Source organism: Bolinopsis microptera, chromosome 4, assembly GCF_026151205.1.
Source record: "Bolinopsis microptera isolate Bmic1 chromosome 4, MBARI_Bmic_1.0, whole genome shotgun sequence".
Lineage (NCBI taxonomy): Eukaryota > Metazoa > Ctenophora > Tentaculata > Lobata > Bolinopsidae > Bolinopsis > Bolinopsis microptera.
The window spans coordinates 739,070-764,154 of record NC_087075.1 but is presented as its reverse complement, the minus strand read 5'-3'; the positions used below and the strand labels follow the sequence as shown (position 1 = coordinate 764,154).

General features: G+C 38.4%; 1 protein-coding gene across 1 annotated transcript; it reads right to left on the bottom strand.

The window, feature by feature from the left end:
- Nucleotides 1-2,924: 2,924 nt before the first annotated feature.
- LOC134814347 (uncharacterized) lies at nucleotides 2,925-23,523 on the bottom strand. The gene is made up of 5 exons (XM_063822446.1): nucleotides 23,430-23,523; nucleotides 22,090-22,242; nucleotides 21,207-21,313; nucleotides 13,845-13,969; nucleotides 2,925-3,302 (listed from the first exon to the last, which is right to left on the bottom strand). Exons 2-5 carry the CDS (start codon nucleotides 22,154-22,156, stop codon nucleotides 3,134-3,136), a joined length of 468 nt encoding a protein of 155 aa, XP_063678516.1. The 5' UTR covers nucleotides 22,157-22,242; nucleotides 23,430-23,523; the 3' UTR covers nucleotides 2,925-3,133.
- Nucleotides 23,524-25,085: the final 1,562 nt, after the last annotated feature.

Here is a 25,085-nt window from a genome sequence, read left to right as displayed (position 1 = left end):
CAGGAAAAGTGAATTTCGTCACATCTCGGTAACTTAGTAAAATTAAACTCAGAATTGTTAAACTTGAGTTCTGATTTGCTGAATAATAACCTACTAATAATTCCTGGAAGAATATTGAATTCTAATCGAGGCATGTTTCTTCAAAATAGGGTCAAGATATGTAAATTTCGTCACATCAGCCATTGCATTAGTTAGATAGATTTTTTTTCATATCAACTGCCCTTATTATTATTGTGACAATTTTTACATCAACTGCCCTTAACTTGAATCAGCTCTATCCGTGCATCGTCCTTATATACAGTTTTCCCGCCTTCCAAACCAAAATCAGATATAAATGATTTCGGCAATTCACCCAGAATTTTAAATTCCATATAATGTGACAGAATTTACATCATTTCCCAATAAGTGCATGTATTTGCTAACTTTTCAAAACAACATATTTTAGGGCTATGATTGGTAGAAGAACCATCAAATAATGAGTTGAAAGGGTTTTGAGGACACCTCACAGTAGAAAAGAGGTATCGTATTCTGAGTGTGACAAAGTTTACGAAATATTGCCTTAAAACCGTTCGATCCCTGCCCTTTAGCCAAATGTTGTATCATAATTGTAAATTGTTAGAATGACCTAATCTACTATATTTTAAACCAAAAAATGCTAATTGGGCAGCTATGGTTAACACAGTCACAAAAATGTGACATTTTTTACATTGTAGTGCCTAAAAACAATAAATTGTATTTCTGAGCCGTGTATATGGAAGTATGGGTCACGTGGCTAATGTCCAGAACTTCTGAACACGCTATATTTTTTGGTTTACCAATATCCTTAAACTTCAACATGAACGTGTCCATTTACGATTTCGTATCATTTTGTGACGATGTTTACATCAACTGCCCTATACTTCAATCAACTGTATCCGTGTATCGTCCTCATATATAGAGTTTTCCCGCCTTCCAAACCAAAATCAGATATAAATGATTTCGGAAATTCACCCAGAATTTCAAATTCCATATAATGTGACAGAATTTACATCATTTCCCAATAGCCAAGTGCATGTATTTGTTAACTTTTCAAAACAACATATTTTATGGCTATGATTGGCAGAAGAACTATCAAATAATGAGTTGAAAGGGTTTTGAGGACACCTCACAGTAGAAAAGAGGTCTCGTATTCTGAGTGTGACAAAGTTTACGAAATGTTGCCTTAAAGCCGTTCGATCACTGCCCTTTAGGCCTACATTGTATCATAATTGTTAGATTGACCTAATCTACTATATTTTAGACCAAAAAATGCTAATTGGGCAGCTATGGTAAACAATGTCACAAAAATGTGACATTCTTTACATAATAGTGCCTAAAAGCAATACATTTTATTTTTGAGCAGTGCATATGGGAGTATGGGTCACGTGGCTAATGTTCAGAACTTATGAACACGCTAGATTAATATATGTTAAAATTAAACCACTATCGTTAAAAACGCTGTTTTAGAAATTTACCAATTTCCTCAAACTTCAATGAACGTGTCCATAAATCATAAGAAAATTACAATCTTCTCCTCAATATGATCAGCATTAAACACGCCTACCTGTTCTTTTGACTAGACAGGTGAATATATGTCACGTGTCAAGACAAAAATTTACGAGATTTGCACCTACTATACTGCCGTTCCCTGAGAAAACGCATTAAGTCACATCGATGTCATTTTGAGAAAATGGGACAAACGTGTTCGTCGTTTTTTAAGTAATTTTATTCGCATAAACGGGGTTAATTTTGACATCTATTTGTAAATAAATTATTGTCATATGTCCTAAACATGCTTAAATGCATAAATTCACCAACACTGATCTACAAAAACCATTTTCCTCCAGAATAACTGAACTATTTTCCCATCCGCATTGGACTTAATGCCTTTTCTGAGGGAATTGCGGACTTAATGCCTTTTATCAGGATCGATTTCAACCGATTCCTCTCTAGAAAGGCAGTAAGTCCATTTTTTCTCAGATAAAGTCAACACAGAAAATACAACATTTCTATATTTTTGATCATATCTTTGCAATATAATTATGTGGGCCTCCTGTGCATTGCAAGTAAGTAATATTGACGAAAAATGGATAATTTTTCGCTCAAAATGCCTATAACTTCTTAAACATCAAATATTTTGGAATAATTTTTACAGCATCGTATTCAGCTCGGTCAGACGCATTAATTTGGGTAAAATATTTAAACATACAATATTTAAAGCACCAAATTTTTCAAAAAATGTTTCAATAATTCACACAAGGGGGGACCCTTGTGTTCAGGTTCAAAAATTTTGAAAATAATATTTCTTTAAATTTTGAAATATTAGTACCAAAATTGTTTGCTTGCTGAGCTGATTACGACCACATAAAAATTGTTTTGATATAACTAAAACTGTGGAAGTTATAGGCCAAAAACTATAAAAACTGCAAATAAAGTCTGGACTTAATGCCTTTTCTCAGGGAATCTCAAGGAACAGAAAAAGTTCCCTCAGAGAAGGCATTACAAATGGACTTAATGCCTTTTCTCAGGGAAGGTTTTGGAATAACGAACTGAATATTCACGTTTTGTGTGACTTAATGCCTTTCGCGGCAGCTAAAACAGTATTTTGATAACTTGATTCATAGCTTAAGTTGTAGAGAATCTTCTCCTGAAAATTTTGGTACCAATATCTCAAAATTTCGAAAAAATGGACTTAATGCGTTTTCTCAGGGAACGGCAGTATATTGGGGTCTTAAGTAAACCGTTCAAGATACAAAATCAGAAAAATGTGATGAGTTAAAAGACGTTGAGAGATGATGCAAATTTGTTTTAATGTGTCTTGTGACGTTACAGCGATACTGCCCCCCCCCCCCCCCCCCCCGATACTGGGTTTCAAAACAAGCCACCTCCCCGCTAAACCCTATTGTTTAGTACCTAAAAGTAAACATATCAAATGTAGCGATTCATTTCAAGTAACATCAGAAAAATTGTCACGACCGCAATGTTTTGATCATCTCATTGGTATGGAAGGGAAATGAATATAATGCCACGCGGCTGCATTCTTCTCATGACATACTAGTCAACAACCACTTTTTGTCTTTCTGACGTTGTCATCAATCAGATGTGACGTAATGAATCAGAACTGCATGGGCTTGTTGTCATATGGAACATACCAGTCCCACCAATCTGAACTTTGAACCCGCTTTTTCTCCGTTTTGAAATTGTCCTCTCTGAGTTTTATTATAGCTTTCTGTCTTTCTTTTTCTTTTGTGTCCCATAATTTCTGGAGTCTTCTTCTCTTTCTCCTGCAATATTAACACTAGGTAGGTTACCATGGTAACACAAATCATAATAACCTTATGTTTATAAGTAGTTTGAAACCCTCTAGAAATAAATAAATACCAAATATATATATATATTGTTAGTCAGCAGGGACAAAAGGATTTCGCGGCATGTACGAAACCGCGAAATTTCCCATTCTCCGCGACAAATCGCGATTTTTTACGTTTTCCGCACCAGATCGCGAAATTTCCCATTCTCCGCGACAAATCGCGATTTTTTCAGTCCTCCTTGAAAAATCGCGCATTTTCCTTTAAATCTGAAGACCAAATTTGTGCATTTTCCTTTAAATCTGAGGACCAAGTTTTCGTATTTTCCATAAAATCTGCGGGCCAAATGTCACGTTTTCTACAAGTATTAAGTATAATATGAAACTAATCACATTTACAGCCTTCCGTGAGTTCCGAATTCCGATTGTAGGTACATTCTCGATACGTACCTCTTAAGGCGGAGCTTCCGAGCTTCCGGAGCTCGTATTACGAAGGGAAGGCCTGCCTTCCGAGATCGCATTACAAGGGTGAAGGGGAGCCCTCGAGTCCAAAATCGTGTATCGAAGCGTATGTGACCTTTGAAAACCGAAAAAAATATTTTCGGCTCAAAATGATCAGGGTAGCATGAAACATGAACAAAAGTAGTTTTCAGAAAAACTTTGAAAAATGTTGACTTAGAAAATTTTCTGTCCGAGTCATTCTCGATACGTACCTCTGAAGGCGGAGCTCCCGCTTCCGAGCTCGTATTGCGAAGGGGAGGCCTGCCTTCCGAGATCGCATTATAAGGGGAGCCCTCGAGTCCAAAATCGTGTGAACTTTGAAAACCGAACAAATATTTTCGGCTCAAAATGATCAGGGTAGCATGAAACATGAACAAAAGTAGTTTCCAGAAAAACTTTGAAAATTTTTGACTTAGAAAATTTTCTGTCCGAGTCATTCTCGATACGTACTTCTGAAGGCGGAGCTCCCGCTTCCGAGCTCGTATTGCGAAGGAGAGGCCTGCCTTCCGAGATCGCATTACAAGCTAGGGGAGCCCTCGAGTCCAAAATCGTGTATCGAAGGGTATGTGTGACCTTTGAAAACCGAAAAAATATTTTCGGCTCATAATGATCAGGGTAGCATGAAACATGAACAAAAGTAGTTTCCAGAAAAATTTTGAAAAGTTTTGACTTAGAAAAATTTTCTGTCCGAGTCATTCTCGATACGTACCTCTGAAGGCGGAGCTCCCGCTTCCGAGCTCGTATTGCGAAGGGGAGGTCTGCCTTCCGAGATCGTATATGGAAGTTGACCAGTAGACATATAAAACTTGACCAGACGACATAAAGTTGACCAGTAGACATATAAAACTTGACCAGACGACATAAAGTTGACCAAACGACATATAAAACTTGACCAAACGACATAAAGTTGACCAGACGACATAAAGTTGACCAGTAGACATAAAAAACTTGACCAAACGACATAAAGTTGACCAGAAGACATACAATGGATTAAGAAATCGAACAGTATGTTAAATCAGTGTTGTTATTGAATCGTCACTTGTCAGATATTTCGTCATCGTTATTCGCTTGATATTGTATCCGCTTGTTATAATGGACCGCTTTGTCAAACGCCTAGACGAAGGTTTCGGTGGCTGGACCTTCGTCTAGCAAACGCTCGAAACAGGCTAAACAGGGCAATGTAACAGCTTCCACGAGAGTGGCTGAATTTGGCAAACCATCGTTTTATCACTTTTATGCTGACAATGGGAAGCTATTTTGTAGAGCATGTAATCTCGTCGTAGACCACATAAGGAACAATCATGGGCTTCCCTCGGGATGTGGTTAGAACTTCTAGAAGGTTCGTGCAGGAGGCCGGGGTAAGGATGTCGTCCAGGTTGATGTAAGCTTCAAGGGGTAGAGGTTGGATACTAGATGGGGGTAGACTAGGTAGGGATATGGGAATTGGGTTGAAAAGTTCGTATTATTCCATTGCTATAGTTGTGAAGTGTAGATGGTCGTTCATGATGATGTCTCCTGTCGTCTGTTGAAAGTTATATAGTATCGATAACGAGATATGTCATACAGTACGTATGATATTGCAACATTTGAGATCATGTCAAAAGTTATGGCAGCTCTTGTTGTTATGGACCCCCATCAGCCTGTATCAGATCATACAAGGAATACAAGGAATACAAGGAATACAAATTTAAAATCTTGAGCTACAATAGTAACTGTTAAGATAATAACAATATCATAAGATTTGAATTTATTATATTAATATAACTTAACTAAAGTGAAAAATAAAGATTTGACATAAAATATTTTGTTTTCAGTCGCCTTGGTAATGCTGTAATGCTTGAGCCAGGTCACTTTGCAGTTTGCACTCGTCGTTGCGCGAAAAGAAACAAAAGCGGGTACAGTGATTTTCAGTGTTCACTGTTCATGTACTGGCCAGAGAGTCAACAAATTTCTTGCGGTTGTTAAAACACGTAGTGGCAAACCTAGCAACGACTCTCGTGAGGTGGACTTGACTTTCGTTCGTGATAAGTTCAATGATTTCACTGTTGTTGCTGATGAATTTGAGGACGTTTGCTCCAGGGATGACATTGTGAACAGAATAAGATGTCGCAGACGGTTTGATTGGATTTGATATGAGTGACTGGATCTTGTCTAGGACTTTTCGCCTCGATGCAGCGTTAAGATCACAATGGTTAAGGAAGTGGTCTTCATTCTCAATAATACCAGAACCTAAGACTATATTGCACCAGGAGCATATTCGCTCGTCACGTGGAGTTTGATTATATCGGCCAAGTTCAATTTCGAGTCGATGTGCACTGATCCGCAGTCTTGTGATATTAGCACGGTCTGCATATTTAATGACACTATCTAGGTAATACTCTTTGTTAAATTTGGATTTTAGGTCACGATAGAATTCTAATTTCCGAGAAGTGTTGATACAGGACCCCCAATATTCTCTAAAGTTACATTTCAAAGTTTTAGTAATGACGTGTGGTGTGAATATTTTACTCCCGATGGGTTGTGTTGATTGAGGAGGAATTCGTTTCTTGAAACCGTTGTGAATAAGAAAGTCCTCTTTTGGTGGTTTTGCGATACTCGGGTTTCTTTCGAAAAGTAACTTGGAGTGATTGTTTTTGAGTGTGCGGTAGGCTGTGACATGATCGGTAGAGAAACATGGGTCTAGCGCGAGGACAGGCTCCAAACCCCTGTACCAGTCCAATTTCATGTTCATCTGTTCTTTGAAAGCTAAGGAGACAAGGGAGTTATCTTTGAGATTTTTCAAACGTTGGCTATATTTGAGAGTGAGGTTAATACATTCATAGATTAATGGGTAGCGGCCTGACTCACCCCAGACGCCTGCGTTGCTGGCTTTACGATTTACCCCCAGTGACCATTTAAGAAAGTGAAGGTGAACTTTTTCGCTGTTCAGAAGGCTAATTTTCTTGAGGATACTAGTTTGAAATTTTGTTTTTGTGTCGGCATCCATATTGAGATCGACTTGTTTTGTTATGTGTTTTATGATAGCCATGTTAGGTGTGTAAATAGGCGCTCCGTAAAGAACGATAGGTTTAATAAGACCATCAAAGAGTGTTGTTAGAGAGCGGAATGATAATTTGGATTTGTTTACTGAGCTTTTCATGGCATAAAGTGCACGCATGGCTTTCTTTTTGAGCTCAGTTCGGGCATTTGTGAATGTGCCGGATTTGTGTATTTCGATTCCTAGATAGCAGTATGACTCGACTTCTTCTAACAAGTGATCACCAATTTTGAGGGGAACCGGCTGATAAGTATCAAAACGGGCATTAAATTTCATGAGTTTAGTTTTATCTGCATTAATTTCGACGCCCCATTCCAAGCAGAAATTGTTCAAAGCATCGAGTTGCTTTTGGAGGGTTTTGGGGTCCAGTGCCAAGAGTATCAGATCATCTGCCCATAGTAAGTGACTGATAAGTTGGTTCATTAGTTTCGGACAGTTATCATATTCTAGTCGAGGGGAAAGATCTCTGATGTATATCTTAAATAGATCAGGGGAAAGTGGATGACCCTGTTCAGTTCCTTTATTGATATCAAATTTTTCGCTGACAAATCCAGATAGTTTTATCTGGCCAGTGGAATTTTTATACATATGTTTAAGAACATTAAATGTTTTGCCAGTGATACCTAGTTTAGCTAATTTTAAGAAAAGAGCTTCACGGCAAACAGAGTCGAAGGCCTTCCGGAAGTCCACAAAAACAGCATAGACGGGAACCTTGAGCTTTTTGTATTTAGACGTAATGGTGTTGAGTGTGAGTATGTGGTCATATGTTTGAGCTCCTTTAGCGAAGCCAAGTTGATTTATGGGGTCCGGGTTGTATTCATTTTTGAACTTGATTATCCTGTTTAACATGATGGTCGAAAATAGTTTTCCGATTGTACTACTCACAGCAACTGCTCTGTAATTGTCTGGATTATCTTTGTCGCCTTTTTTGTGTAGGGGTGTAATAATGCTGTTGTTCCATGGGTAAGTTCCAGTGTCCAAACAGCGGTTAAAGACTTTGCAAAGGAGTTGTGTGTTTGTTGTGGACAAAGTCTTCAGTATTTCATTACATATCATATCCTCCGAGGAACTTTTGCCGTTTTTGAGTGAAGAGATCGCAGTAGATATTTCGTCCACAGAGATCTGGCCATTGAGTATTGATTGTGCAGGGGATGGTTGGAAATTATTGTTAATAGCCTCTGCATTTTGAAGCATTTCTTCCTTATTCTCTACAGTTATGGTGCTATGTGCATTGGCATAAAGTTTACCAAAGAATTTTTGAAAGTTGTCCATGTCATGGCAATCAAATTTGTCAACTCTTCCTTTAAATTTTTTCAGTTTTTTGAATTGTTTCCAGTTAAGAATTTTACCAGATTCAATATCTGTATTCAATTTGTCAAGATATTTGTTTTTTGTACGGTCAATTAAACTTTTGTACGTATTTTTTACTTGGTAAAAATTTTTTCGAAGATAATCGCTATTGGGGAAATCAGAAACAATTTGAGCTGCACGAGTACAAGATATTTTAGCTTCTCTGGTGGCTTGTGTGAACCAGGGTTGTTTATTTATTGATCCCTTTTTGGTTATTTTGGGATGTTTGGTCTTTTGGAGACATTTGTCTGCTATTTTGTTCAAGTGTACTGTGATATCTTCGTTTAATTTGTATGTACCTAGGAGATCTTCGGGATAATCTGTTTCTAAGAGGCTTTTGGAACATTCTTCCACAAGTGGGTCCATCATTGTATCCCGTAAGCTTGAAAGGCTATCAGGAGTTATTTTGTAACGAAGTGGGGCTCGAGCGTAAGTTTCATGGAGTGCCTTTGTGTTTACAAGAGTGTTGGAAGGAGAGAAGTTGAGTGCCAGGAGTAGTGGTTTATGATCAGAAAAGCAAGTGAACGGCTGGATTGTCATATGACTTAGATACTTACTGCAGTTTGGTGATATAATAAAGTAGTCAACAACGCTGGCACCGCTGGTCTGAATACAAGTGAAGTCACCATATGAGTCTCCTAAAGTTCTCCCATTGAGAATATGGAGTTCATTATTGACAAGCATTTCTAGAAAGGGTCTTTTGTAATTGTTCGACTTTTTGTCCTTTGAGTTCCTGGTTGGAAGTTCTTGTGGGGTGTAGTCTTCTGGCAGGGGAATGAAGCTCTCGTAGCCACATTTGTCCTCTTTGATAAAGTCAATGTCATGGCCGATACGCGAGTTGAAGTCACCACAAGTAATGACATCACCTTTACTTAAAAGAACATTGAGAAATTGGTCCAGTTCACGGATGGTGTCAAAGCCCGAAATATTTGAGTTTTTAGAGGAAGTGTTAGCTGGCTTAATGTATGAGTTAACAATGAATATATCATTATCTACGCCAAAGTAATTTTTGTCAAGTTTACAGGCAACAACATCTTCAATTGTGGATTTTTCAAGTTTAACGCCTTTGGATATTTCGTTTTGGACCATTATGCATACGCCACCATGTTTTTTGTCCCGGCGGGTTTTATTGAAGGACCTGTAACCCGAGTGTTTGACAGGTTGTCTTATTTCTTGAAGGCAGACAATAGGAAACTTGTCAAAGACGGCACAAAATTGAGGGTCATCAAACTTAGAGCCAAAAGTTGTATTTGTTGATTGGATGTTCCAGCTTATAATTTTGGATTGTAAATTCATAGTATTTTTTCAAGAGGTTGGGTTGGTGGTCATGATTTGAAGACTAAAATTTAGACTGGAAGCTCAAACTCCCTGAAGATCTTGTCGAGGGTGTCTCTCATGGTGTTGGTGATTGCATGCATTCCTCTTTCTGATAGATGGAGATTATCGCGGAAGTACATCAAGTTCTGCTTAGAAGTGGACTGAGTGTTAATGAAGAACTTATCATTTCTCTGAAGGAAAATCCTTTTTGTTTTAGGGTCCTCGTCTTGCTGCTGATTGACCAATAAGGACAGGGATCTCCTCAAGGAAAAGACGTGTCGGTTCTGGTAGGTGTTTCCGTTCAGTAGGGGGCAAGAGATGACCAGTCTGGTGGTGGGAGATACTAGTTCTAGCATTTCATTAAAGATCTTGAAGTTGTCGATGATTTTGGTAATGTCCTCTCCTTTGTGTATATCATTGATGCCGAGATGTACATATATTAGTTGAGGCTTCTCTGTTGGTATTTTGCTCCCCATCATGTATTCACCGGTCAGTGATTCACTACATGTAAAGTCAATTCTTTTGAAATTCAACCTATATTTCCTAAATTCCAAGCATGACTCATCAATGTGTCTCATAATTGAATCGGTAACAAGCCAAACGTTGATGGGTTGCCCACTTTCGACCAAGACTTTCAGGGAGGGCTTTATTGGATCGGGGAAACCAAATTTGGGCGAAGGCGAGGCTAGGTTCGGTTGGTCTCCTAACGCTGCTATTTCTTTTATCAAAGGGTCAGTTTGAATTGCGACCTCGCACATTTGGTGTGTTACATACGCGTGGATGTCTTTAATGTGCTCCCTTGTTTCATCGCAGAAGACACTATTGTAGTAGCTCCCCATGTCTTCCACCGATTTCTTCATGATATCTACTCCATTTTGACTAAGGTCGTTCAGAATCTTCCTCATTGACTGAAGGTCATCTTTTGTGCCGTTTATGTTCTCCACAAGGTCATCAATTTTACCATTGCACTCCTTTATCGTTTGTGTAAAAACATTTGTCTTGCTCAGATTGTCGATTCTGTTGTTGCAATCACTGACTGCACTTTTCAAATCACTTATCGCATCCAAAACATCGGTGTTGCTGGTTGGGTGAGGCGAGATTTCTTTTTGAGTTTGTTGTTTGGTCGCTTCCTGGAGAGTTGCTACATTCGCCTTGACAGATACGATGGAATCCACAACATGCTTTAGAGAGTTCTCCACACATTTTTGAGCATTACGCACTGATGCAATGTCATCTTTCATTTCCACGTCTTCGATCCTCGGGGAGTCACATCGTGAGAAGTTCATGCCGTGAGACATCGAGTTATTGGCTGCTGACATGGAGAGTTCCCCGATTGACATGCACATTTTGTTCTGAAGTCTTGTCCGCTTTTCAGATAAAGATCCTGCAGTTGAGACTTGACTTCTTATGAGCTCCTTATCTACCGTTCCCTCATCCATCTTCCCTACAACTGCACTGATCGTTGATGCAAGCAGGAGTCCTCCATCTGCTTCATAATCCAGGTTGTCTGCTACAGACGTTACTCGAACAACAGTGGGGGGAGTCTTAAGGAGGGGGAAGTTCATTTCTTCAGCCTGTTCCGTGGTGATGTCTGACTGAGGGTTCTTCTGCGGACCTTTGAGGGCGCTGTCAGTTTCTGTTGGACATTTCTGTTCAAATATCAGGAAGTACTGTTCTTCTACTTTTTCCCAACCTCTAGGTATCGAGCGTTTGTATCTCAACTCTGTCTTGCCACTGAGTACGCACAACGTGCCAGACATAAGGGCCGCTTTGTGGGTTACTTGACTCCCAGCTTGGGTCTTGATGTACATGGGGCGTGGATCCTTCAGACCAAGTGCCAACACTGCAACTACTGGAGAGAAATTGCTGTTTTCCTGGCTAGTGTTGCCGTATGGAATACTGTGTGAGGGGTCACTCATCCGATAAATAGTGGTCTTGTCAAACTTAACATCCAACTGAAAAACGTCCTCAACCGTTTTGTTGATACGATCCTGGTGGCATTTGACAAAAGAGCAAAGTTCAGACGGTTCGTCCAGGTTTACGGATAGTTCAGACATTTTAGGGGTTGCGGTCTTCTTAAGCTTCTTTGCCCCCTTTTTTAGATCAACATCTGTCAGTTTGGTCTCCACACCATGTTTGAGGACGATTTTGTACCTATCTTTGTTGCTTGGTGTGCAGAGTTTCCCAACAGTAGCAGTGAGTTCTGCACAAAGGTTAGCATTGCTCTCAGTACTGATGTAGTCGCTTATGTAACCAAGCTTGCAGGACTTCCCTTTGTCAAGAAATATCTCACCGTCATCTCTGATCCACACTGTGCTCCGCCTGTTTGTATCACTCTTTGTCTTTGAACCTGAAAGACTTGACTCAGATCCAGCATCATCACTTGTTTCAGTGTTACCCCAGCTCACGTTACTTAGACGTCTGTTGAGCTTCTTGGCGGGAGTTTCCTGGCAAGATGATAGCACATTGTTGGTCGGCTTCAGGAGACCTTCAGTGGCACTTACTTCAGTAATATCAGTGTCGTTATCCTCTGTTTCACTTGATTCTTTAGCCTCGTCTGTTTTCCCAGAGCCGTTCGCCATCATCACTGTTGCATTAGTCAGCCAAGGTGGTGGAAACAAACTACCAAGTTTCAAAGCAGAGAAATCAAAAATTGAGTTGGAAAAACAACCGGGTTGAGAGATCTGTTTACACGAGGTTTTACTAGAACTAAGACATTGGTTTTCTACTTCTTCACTGACGTAAACAGGAACGGTAGGGGCCAGTGGTCTGCTTCTGAGTTCCCTAAGTAAAAGCAGCAAAGTAACGGCTATGAGCGTCGCAACAAGGAAGCAGAGGCTCAGAAGGACAACTACAGCTATCTGAAACCAGTCCCCAGCTCGCAAAGACCGGTCACTACCTAATCTGTCACACTGTGCACTGTGAGTGGGATTGTGAGGAGTGTATGTGGGGGAGTTGCTATGCTGAAAGACAAGTACACTCAGTTGAGACGCGGTTCGCGACGCATGCGGAGACAAGGCGCAAGGAGGCGGAGCTCTACTGGTGGGCTCTGGCTGGGAAAGACCAGCGGGCGCGGAACGAAACCTAGAAGAGGCATGCAGCAGTGACATGGCTGAGCAAGAGGACCGTAACATACTCGTCATAAAACCGTCATTAAGTTCATTCATAACATTAGAGATATATCTGCTGCATATGTTATAAATCAAATTGCTGTTTAAACGCTCGAAACTATAACTCACATTCCAAAACCACACTATAAAGTCATGTCCTTGTCTACCCCATACATCAAAATAATACATGCACGTTCCTACAATATTCATCAATGTTTTAACGCAGGACTGCAATAACTCCAGGAATATTAGCTCGAAAAGTCTTGTGCAATGTACAATTACAATTCTAATGTGTTCTATTGCGTGTAATGTACTTTTACAAATAGTTGTCCTTATCTCTTTGTACGACTGATAAGGGCCATTACAGCAATCATTTAAAGTGTCCAAACCATTTCTAGAGTAGTATATAGTGTTCGGTGTCTGTTCGATGTTTGTTGAGTTTCTGTTCTGTTTAGTGTTGCAGTTCCAATCTATTCCGCCATCTGAGATGTTGCTGCCAGGATCGTACGTTAGACTAAGTACAGGAGCGGTAGCAGTCGGGACTGTGCCAGGACCATAAGTTAGACCATAAGTTAGACCAAGGGGTGGATCAGGAGCGATCGAAACTGTGCCCTGGCTGGCCAGCATGGCCGCCAGGGCGATTGTTGAAAATATTGTTGCTGACGTGGCTTTTTCGAATCAACGCGCATTAAAATCAAACCAAATCAACGTGTACAAGTGTATGTCATATGATGATATCACATCCTCATGGGACACGAGCCGATCAAATAGAATAGTCAAAGAATATGTGAACTCTAACTAAGCACTGTAAATACATTATTTTTTGCCGCGAATTCGCCGCGATTTTTCGATTTTTTGCCGCGAATATGCCGCGATTTTCGAAATTCCCGCCGCGAATTAGCCGCGAATTAGCCTAGTTTGGCTTGTCGCGGTGCCGCGATTTTTGGCCAAAATAACCGCGAAATCCTTTTGTCCCTGTTAGTCAGCCACAACTGTCATTAAAACAACGCATTGACTTCAAATGTCGGTAAAATATACCTTTACAGTCATCCTCAATAAATAAAATAGATTTGTAGTGTTGTAATTAGTTTAAAAATTAGTTTAAAAATTAGTATATATATATATACTAATTTTTAAACTAATTTTTATATATAATATATATTATACAAAATGAATAACACAACAAAATTAACCACAGACTTACCTGATTCGCTGAGTAACCTGCGGTTTTGGCCTGCCGCGGATAACTCTGAGTCTGTGCGTACCTTTCTGTCGGGTTTTATAAGTTTCTCTGGTAACTACAGGATCTTCAATCAGCACCTCTGGATCCTGGAGGAAGAAATAGTTTTTATGGACACGTTCATTGAAGTTTGAGGATATTGGTAAATATTAGTGACCCTATTAAATGGCACGATGAGGTAAAATTTGTCACACTATGAAACTATATAAACCCTCAATATTGGCTAGGATAATCGTCTCATCCTCTAGCAAACTTTGTCACATAACGATATCTTCATCAGATGATAAGATATCTTTTAAATTCGGGTTAACGGGTGATACTCGTAAAATATCTGTTCCATATATTGGACCATATATTGGACCGTCGACGAGTCCAACTCGGCGCGCGTCCTGGTAGGTTGTAAACCTACAAAATTCGGCCGGCAGTGAGTTGTAAACTTTGTCACACTATAAAAACGTGACAGAGTTAACATGGCCCCTTGCTGCCGTGTTTGACCAAATTTTCGAATTACCAGTTCATAGGATAGTTGCATATGACTACATATTAGCGACTTTTTCGTTAAATGGTATCACCATGTAAATTCCGTCACACATTTAAGAAATTTATATGAGGGATGTTTATGACATCCTGACAAAAAATGCCGAATAGTCTAGCATTATTTTGCGAGCTGAATGTGTTAGGAATTGTTAACATATCTCATTGTTATAAGCAAATAAATTATTATACGGCAGTGATATTCAGCCCTATACTAATAGCATACGTTTGTTTAATTTGCTCTCTTATCTGCTTTCTTATCTCGCCTTGTTTAACGGTGAGATATTGTGCCTTTCACCTTGTGGCTTAGCCTTGCATCATGGCAGCTGTGGACGACACGGAGATCGACAGTATTATGTTTAAAGCTGAGGATTGGATGACAAGAGTTATGGATCAGTTCGGTTGTGAAGAACCAATTCACATAACTTCTGTATTGTGCAAACACTTTTTGACTAAAAGGACATTAAATCTAGAGGATAAGGAAAAGTTTGCAGCGTTTTTTTCGGAATCGTTTTATTTGGTTCGCTTCCAAAATGACAATTTGAAGAAGATGAAAAACAGATTGAGCTCAATCAAGGATCAGTTGATTGAGAATCAGAAATTGGTCATCAGCGCTCAGGAATCAATAATTGACTGCAAAGAAAAACAGTCGCAGAAACAGTTGCAGGCAGTGCAGACCGTCGTCAAAGACACGGTAGAAAGTCAGTTTAAATCGTACATATGTTAAAATTGGCAAAATTCGAACACCTGAACATGGTAAAAATATGTAAATTTCGTCAAAAAAAATTATAACTTTATTTGCTTTTTGTTGGAAAAATAACTAGTTTATCGACATATGTATGGTGATAAAGTAATATTATATTCTAATATGAGGTATGATTCTTCAAAATAGGGGCGACAAATGTAAATTTCGTCACATCAGTTAGTTACTAGTTAGATAGATTTTCTTTCACATCAACAGTCCTTATTATAGTTGGAATGGATTTACACAGGAAATTTAGAAACCCATGCTAATTTTTATCACATTGAAATTACACTGTTAGGAAAAGTGAATTTGTCACATTTCGGTAACTTAGTAAAATTAAACTCAGCATTGTTAAACTTGAGTTCTGATTTGCTGAACAATAACCAACCAATAATTCCTGGAAGAATATTGAATTCTAATCGAGGTATGGTTCTTCAAAATAGGGTCAAGAAATATAAATTTCGTCACATACGTTATAGATGTGGATACTGGCGGGGAGGTGATAATTGTTTGTTTATATTAATAGTGAGCACATGTTAAGCAGGCTGAGGAGGTGATAATTGTTTGTTTACATTTTAGGTCGAGCACATGTTAAGCAGGCTGAGGAGGTGATACATATTTTGTATTATAGAAGGTTTGTAACACTTGTAACGCCTTCTTGTTACCCCCCTTTGAGGACCCCGAATTATTTTCTGAACGAAAGCTCAAAAATAACCGAGAAATCGACCTTCTTATTAACTCATTTTGATGACTGTTTCTGACCTAAAATTGCACGAAAAATCGATTTAGCTAGGTTTCAGAACCTATAAACACTTCCTTATCCCTCAAAATTGATGTTTTATAGTTAATACGACTAACAAGCAACATATATTTTGATCCTTCGGTTCTACTCATGACCTAGACAGTTAAGCTGAACCCGACAGATTGAGGCAATCCTCACCTTAACTGATCAAACTGGTACTAACACAATTTTCAGATATAAATGTTCTTTGCGATACGTTTATTGCAGCTTTGCAACTTGAGTGAAGACCAGAGTACGAAAACACACAGCAGGTAAGCAACTCACTTTTGGTGACTGTTCCTCACGAACATTCTGATCCTGTAACATATGAACAGGGAGATCGTCTCCTTAACAAATCGAACAGGTACTATCACAATTTCCAGAGCACAGCATGATAACAAAGTCAAAAGAAACACAATGAAGGTAGGTTACCAACACCACAATATAACAATCATACTGACAACTGAATTAAATGTATTCTGACGACGGGCAGCCCTGATGTGCTCCGTGGTCCTCAACGAGCGACCACTTGTAATAGAGGTGTTATGTCATGTGACACCGATCCGTCCAATCACAAACAGGAAAAGTGAGCAGATCGATATCGTGTGTTTACTTTCCTTATCTTTATTTGACCCTCTGTTCACATTGTTATCTCTACCACATCTTGACTCGGCAAGGTCCGCGTGCAATATCTGCACCGCGGTAAACACGCCATGATTACGTCATGAACTTGAAATAGTGTGATTGTTGTACACTTATATAACCGTGCCCATCGCCCACGTACATTACAAACTGTTGGGGGGGCCGGGGGTGGGGGATGGGGTTTAAGATAAACAACCGATCTTGATAGTGTGTTGGTCGCTCCTCCAAGTCCAACTGACTGTGATGCTTATCGTCCAGTCAGGAACAGAATAATAACATAATTTTTTAGTTATAGTATGTCTCGGCTGAACTGCGGAGATAAGTACAGTTTGCTGTAATATGTACAGTTTGCTGTAATATGTGGTCGCGATTATCAACTCAGTGGAATTCCAAATGATGAACTGTGCTTTAAGTTTACACCAACTGGAACCAAAGGAATATACCCATGAGTGCTCCCTAACTTAACTTGGACGGTAAGTGTTTGACAATAAAAACTAGGACACGAATTCTCTGACAAGAAATGTTAGCAGGTTTAAATAAAATATACCTGCAATTAGCAGGTTTAAATAAAATATACCTGCAATTAGCAGGTTTAAATAAAATATACCTGCAATTAGCAGGTTTAAATAAAATATACCTCCAACTGACTGTGGTGCTTATCGTCCAGTCAGGAACAGAATAATAACATAATTTTTTATTTATTCAAGTAGCCCTGGTCATTTAAAAAAAATCGTTGTCGACCTCCCTTAAAAAAACAGGGTTCAAATTGACCAGTTGGGCGCACACGAATGCGATGTCGCTCAGATAAGGCAACATCTTCGCCACAACTTTGTTTCCCAAAATCTTGTACCGCTTCAGATAGCCAATAGAGCGTTCCACGTGGATGCGGGCGATGCTGACTTTCCTACTGGCTGCTACTTCTTCCGGCGTGAACTGAGTCTTGCCCCACATCCCCGCTGGGATGTTTAGTGTAACTCCTGAAATTTAATTGCTTTTTATTCCGCTTATTCTTAACTAACCGGACGATGATTAAGGCCAGAGGGGGGGGGTAAGGGGTCAAAAAATTCTACCAAAATATTATTTTCTAAATCGATTTAATTTTTAATGACAAAAACATTGCCGCTATTCACATATTTGTAGCTGATTAACTTTATTTTATAATTGAGGTTAACCGATTTTCACAAAATTGACTATACAATATTGAGGTTAATAAAATTGAGGTTAATATTTTATTACACGCCATAATTTTTTGTTATTTCGGTCAGCAAATGTAAACTCTAAATTTTAGGTTCATAATTGTCAGAAAAAGTAATATCCAAACGTGATTAAATGAGGTTAACCTCGTCTTTTAGATATAGCGAGAATAGATCAAATGATAGAGTTATTATTTTCATCGTAAGTTTACGGTATACACATTTCTAAATAGATGACGTGTTGATTGACTTTCTTTTATCTTGGGAAAATGAAAAAAATGAGGTTAACCAACACATTTTGGTACCGTAGGGAATATACATACGGTTCTTACTTATGTAATGTACCACAATATCGAAGTGAGGTATCTATTGGTATCACAATGCCTACAACTATAATCACGTGACAAAGGTGATTCGAACTGACCATATTTTAGTAGAAGATTTTACCCGTAAATGGCTAAAAAATGAGGTTAACCTCTCATTTTTTGAATACCTGACTAGTCAATTACATGTTAACCTCAAAAACTTAATCGTTATACTGTGCAAATGTTTTACTACATATATAATAACATTGATAAACCAATCCCAGTGTTATATGGTCTAAAGCGAGGTTAACAACCAAATTTTAAGCAGTTAGTGTTTACAGGAAGTCTTGGTTAACCTCATTTTTTACAATACAAGGACATTAACTACTGAAAGTAGCTAAAATCATTTAGGGGACGGCCAGGTCTGATCAAGCAAACGTTATTAAGTGTATAAAAAGTCCTAACTAACGAACTGTGAAACATTCCAGTGAATATTCAAAATTTTGAAAACACTAAATTGCATCTATCTCAAAACACATTTTTTGACCTTTCGATTCCTTAGTTGAGAAAACCGGCCACTCCCTGATCTTGAGGTTTGGTACAGTGGTTCCTTAGACAATTATCCTCATTTATTATGTGACCGATTTTTTTTATTTGACTCGGTTCTCGAATTATGAGGTTAACCAGCTAAATTTTCCGAATTTTTGACATGGTTAACCTCATAATTCAAGAACCGAGTCAAATAACAAAAATCGCTCACATAATAAATGAGGATAATTGTCTAAGGAACCACTGTACCAAACCTCAAGATCAGGGATTGGCCGGTTTTCTAAACTAAGGAATCGAAAGGTCAAAAAAGTTACAGCCGTTTAAAGATCCAGTTCAACATGTAATTACAGGTAAACCTCAAAATTTAGCGCGCGATATCTCAGGAACGCAAGGTCAGATTTTGATCTGGTTTTTTTCTTCTTGTTCGTCTCCAGCAGCTATTATCAAATATGTGAAAACTAGAAAAGTGCCATTTACCCCCCCCCCCCCTCTGGCCTTAATCACTCTACACACAACTAGACTGTTAAGTGACGTTTCAACACGTTTTCTAGCTGGCTCTGAAACCTTAACCACCCAGGGCAAGTGCAGCATTTTAAAGTTACACAAACTCTTATTACAATTGTGAGAAGGACTCCAAGTTTACATATTTAAAACGGCAATGACTAATTACAAAGCACAAATTGAAATTTTTAGTGTCTAACCTGGCAAAAATGAACTGCACCATGTTGAAATAGTACTTCAACTCTGTCAGGTATAACCATGCTTGTCCTCCTGTATACTGCCTCCTCCTGGAACATACAGTTCTTGTCAGTGAAGTCGTGTCCTAGATTCTGTTTCCAAACACTTACTGTCTAAAGGTCTAAGTTAAGCAAAGGAGCACTCATGGATATATGCATTATTCCTTTGCTTCCAGTTGGTGTAAACTTAAAGCACAGTTCATCATTTGGAATCTCACTCAGTTCATAATCGCGACCTCATATTAGAGTAAATGTTTTTAATAATACTAATCTCCGCAATTGAACAATGAAACCGAAACATGCTATAACTAAAGAATGTTAATGTTCCGTTCATGACTGGACGGTTAGCATCACAGTCAGTTGGAGGAGCGACCAACACACTATCAAGATCGGTTGTTTATCTTAAACCCCATCCCCCCCCCCCGGCCCCCCCAACAGTTTGTAATGTACGTGGGCGATGGGCACGGTTATTATATAAGTGTACAACAATCACACTATTTCAAGTTCATGACGTAATCATGGCGTGTTTACCGCGGTGCAGATATTGCACGCGGACCTTGCCGAGTCAAGATGTGGTAGAGATAACAATGTGAACAGAGGGTCAAATAAAGATAAGGAAAGTAAACACACGATATCGATCTGCTCACTTTTCCTGTTTGTGATTGGACGGATCGGTGTCACATGACATAACACCTCTATTACAAGTGGTCGCTCGTTGAGGACCACGGAGCACATCAGGGCTGCCCGTCGTCAGAATACATTTAATTCAGTTGTCAGTATGATTGTTATATTGTGGTGTTGGTAACCTACCTTCATTGTGTTTCTTTTGACTTTGTTATCATGCTGTGCTCTGGAAATTGTGATAGTACCTGTTCGATTTGTTAAGGAGACGATCTCCCTGTTCATATGTTACAGGATCAGAATGTTCGTGAGGAACAGTCACCAAAAGTGAGTTGCTTACCTGCTGTGTGTTTTCGTACTCTGGTCTTCACTCAAGTTGCAAAGCTGCAATAAACGTATCGCAAAGAACATTTATATCTGAAAATTGTGTTAGTACCAGTTTGATCAGTTAAGGTGAGGATTGCCTCAATCTGTCGGGTTCAGCTTAACTGTCTAGGTCATGAGTAGAACCGAAGGATCAAAATATATGTTGCTTGTTGGTCGTATTAACTATAAAACATCAATTTTGAGGGATAAGGAAGTGTTTATAGGTTCTGAAACCTAGCTAAATCGATTTTTCGTGCAATTTTAGGTCAGAAACAGTCATCAAAATGAGTTAATAAGAAGGTCGATTTCTCGGTTATTTTTGAGCTTTCGTTCAGAAAATAATTCGGGGTCCTCAAAGGGGGGTAACAAGAAGGCGTTACAAGTGTTACAAACCTTCTATAATACAAAATATGTATCACCTCCTCAGCCTGCTTAACATGTGCTCGACCTAAAATGTAAACAAACAATTATCACCTCCTCAGCCTGCTTAACATGTGCTCACTATTAATGTAAACAAACAATTATCACCTCCCCGCCAGTATCCACATCTATTAATTAACTATTTATTTTGTGGTGAATCGACAATTCACCACACTTTTTATAATTATTAAACGATCACCAAACATTTCTTTTGATTACGGAGGGGAGGGGGGGGGGGGGGGCGGAGCGGGGTAACAATTTCCAAAAAGTGATTACGTAATTTGTGAACGACCGCTTTTAAAGTGATGACTCTGAACAGTTCTACGATTAACGATGATAAATATAGACTTTCGCAAACCTGATAGCTCTACCCTAAATTATAATTAATCCGTTACCATGACAACAGAATAAGAATTGCTACCTCTTCACAAACCTGTTCCGGTGCTGATATATTTCCCCAAGACGCTACCCCGTTCGGTGTTATTATACTAGGTGTAATCAGGCTTATAGACGTCTGCATACGTAACAAATTTGATACTTCTGAAAAAGTGATTCGTTCAATCGAAAGCACATGACGTTACATGTTGGCAAGTCGCCAGCGTTGAGAGTAGAATAGAGTCGCTATTTCAGAGTCAAACGATCTATCGAGTGAGACAAAATAATATCATAAATAATATTAGTGTAACCCGTGCCTACAGCCGGGACTTCACTATCGAAGTTGAAATGCAAAAGTATAAACCCGCCTATTATATTCGAAAACACGCATTGCATTGTCGATTGAATGTATGAACTCTCTCTATAATAGTCCAAACAGACTGCAATGAGCCCCCCCCCCCCCCCCCCCCCCCCCCCAATAACAGTGAATCTTACCGCTGATACGTTGCCAAATAACCTAATTATGATTTATGTACCAACGCTGCATATGGCAGAGAGAGCGAGAAAAAGTGAGCCATTTCATGTCACATTTGTGGTACAAAACCATCAATTAAACCACTTATAAACTCATATGTTTTACCGTTTTCTTGATTAAGCCGCTCGGAAATTACACGCGCACAGACAAACACGCATTTTGAGATTATTAGTATAGATAATATACATCATATAATATATGCTGCGCGCGTCCCTCGCGCGAACTGATCAACCATTTATTTACAAGTAATAGAGTCGTAGACCCTTTTATGTTACTTCAAGCGACTTGAAATTAGTCTAGTTCTGATGCCCAATTGCAACAAGACTGTTAAATATCACGTACTGTGTAATGTGAACGAACACTGAAAATAAGCATTTTAAAACAAACATAAAACAAAATAGCCTACCCGGTGAGATTGTTCTACTGTGGCGTTGGGAGGGAGGATGTTTGGGTATTTTATATCTGACAGTCATTGGGATTTGAGATTTCCAGGGTAAGAGGGCGCTGCTCTCCGTGTTAGTTTCCAGTTGAGGTATAGTTAATACCCAGGGTCCTCGACCTGCACAAAGTTCATAGTAAATTATATCGAATAATTTTTTGTTCTAACGTCTGATAAAATTAATTCTACTGGAAACCTGAGATCTCTAAATAGCTCTCTAAATAGCTCTCTATTTTAAACCATGTCACTTTATGAGGTCCCGACAATTGTAAACTAAAACCCATAAACATTAGAATTGTGAAGATTAGAAAACACCAAGTTGTGATCTGTACGTATCAGAATGACAGTACAGATGGCATCTTGCACGTGAGATAAACTGAATTCAATCAACACAAGTGCCTGGAATGTTTCAAATAACTCGTGTCTGGTTTGTCTGGCCCATGTCCAGGAAACTGACATTTTGCAAATTGTTGAATTTTTTCAGCAGTTTTATTTTTAAATAGCGTCACTCTATTTAACCATGTCACTTTATGAGATCAGAACTTCAACACACTATGAACTCCAAAGGTTGTATAATGTGTTAACATGGACACCAGATTGAAGAGTTTAAATACCTGATTCTAAAGAATTCTAACTTTAGTCTACTTTACTCTACTTTACTCTACTTAACTCTACTTTACTCTACTTTACTCTACTTTACTCTACTTTACTCTACTTTACTCTACTTCAAAGTATTTCTGTAATATACGAGATTGATCCGTAACACAGTACAATATATCAAATTCTTGGCAATGAAATATTGTGAAAATACGTTCCTTTGACATCTGATCACGAAAAATACTATAAATCAATTTTCTAAATTATTTACTGAATTATTTAGTTATTTGATTTTTTCTAATAATAATGCTAATATTTATATTATTCAGACCGCCAAGACAAAAGCAGCAAAGTATCTGGAAGCTGGCAACATTATGGGCTACAAAGGAGCAAAGATGTCAAGTACACTACTTCAGGAACTAACTAAGATGCACGGCCTTGCTAAACCTCCAGGACCACCAAAATAATAAACAAATTATAGAATAAATAATACGATAACACACTTAAAATTTTTTCAGGAATATGTCTCTTTAAAATGTAGTTAAATTATCCTCATTTTATTTTGTATAATTACCCAATAAAGCGAATGTAACAGTAATATAAGATTTTCAAGTTCCAACCTTAGAGACAATTCAAAGTAGCAGCTCAACAAGTATAGTAGTTTTTAAATTAATTATAAGATTAATTACATTGATTAATTGAATTCTCACCTTTGTACGGGACACCAGGACCTGTTATAGAGTCAAATGTAGAGAGTTTTGATACAGTCCTCAACAGCGGACTTGGAACTAATATTCTTGATAGCATACTGATAGGTTATTTAAGGCTATGAGTGAACACTTGTAAGATAAATTTAAACCGGATGTCTATACTTCTTAATAATTTGTCTTTATTCGTAAGATAATATTTGATAAATTAAGTTATTTCAGTAGTATATAGATTATAGAAAAGCTGTAATTTCTTGGAACACGAAAAGAAAACAAACTGACAGTAGAACATTTTTGAAATATAGTCTAGAAATAGAGAGATGATCCTTGATTCCTGATAAAAAGGAAATATTCTACTGTAATCTGAACAACTCCAACGCACACTTATCTGAAATTTTCTTTAACATTAATTTACATCATATCCATGATATCTATGTACACCATTTACACAAGTCAAACCAAAAGTATGATAATATGACTTCACATTGATTTTTGATTGTGCGATTATAATTAGCATGCACATTATAATCGCACATTTGTTACCTACGTCAGATTTTGATCTTTTCAGACCCCTCCCCTCCGTTCAAGCCACTTAAATTAAAGCTATTGTATAAAAGTTACATAAGCTTTTATAAACCCCCTTCCTTATTAAGCTAGGTAATATTTTAAAATTTCCTAATTAGGAAAAGCTGTAAGGTTACATGATTACACTTTGGTCTTAACTTAACATTAAATATAAACTACTGAGATTGATTATACTTAATTTATAACTGACTAAGGTTTTAAAAATCAAATTTCGTTACAATATATTCTGAACACTGAAAGTCTGTAATATTGATATAAAGCACATCATCATTAAACCTGGAACGCTATTTCTTCAACTACAAAGAATAGAAGTTATCAGTATGGAGGCAAATCAACCGATCAATTAAATTAGAAACTTCACCTCCTTCTATGATTAAAGTTAAAGTGAAATCAATCAGTTCATCATAATATATTTTTTATTTGTAACAATAGGGTACAGTCTCATTTTTCTTCACTGCACCCCATTACTGCACGATTGTTATTTTAAGTACTTAGAAGCTTATCCTTTACAAGTGGTGTCCTTCTATAACACCCCTGTTTCGAAATTTCATATAGGTATCCTCGCGCGATCCTCGTGGGATCCTCGCGATGATACTAGGGGGTGCACGATAAAAATAAACTTGCTCGGATTTTAAAAATTTGTGTACCACTGTTTTCTAGAGACTGTGAGAATTTTCACAATACCAAATTTGTCATACCTTTTTGGAAAGATCAGTGATTTATTCGAATTTCATCATCGTGCGATGAGGAGAAAACCCTCGCGATACCCTCACGAGGATGGAAATGTCCAATAATTTCATCGCGAGGAAATCATCCTCGTGGGAAATTGTGCACGATGATGATTTACCCTCGCGAGGATGGGTATTTGCGCGAGGATTTGGAGGCAATATTCGACGAATTTATGGAAATCGTATCCTCGTGCCCATCCTCGTTCATCGTTCATTGGGCATGGAACAGGGGTGTAACGCGGTATAACACTCAAACAAGTATCTTATCAATAAGGTATCTAACTAGGCATCAGGATGAGGATCCGCTGTTTCCAAGTTTAAGCTGATTTGCAAGGCATCAGGATGA

Excerpts from the sequence above, each read along its gene's own strand:
- LOC134814347 (XM_063822446.1), bottom strand. The coding sequence starts at position 22,156 with ATGACTGTCAGATATAAAATACCCAAACATCCTCCCTCCCAACGCCAC. Across the intron at positions 13,970-21,206 it reads ATATATCAGCACCGGAACAG|GATCCAGAGGTGCTGATTGA; the intron begins GTTTGTGAAGAG and ends TTCTTCCTCCAG. Across the intron at positions 3,303-13,844 it reads CAGGTTACTCAGCGAATCAG|GAGAAAGAGAAGAAGACTCC; the intron begins GTAAGTCTGTGG and ends TTAATATTGCAG.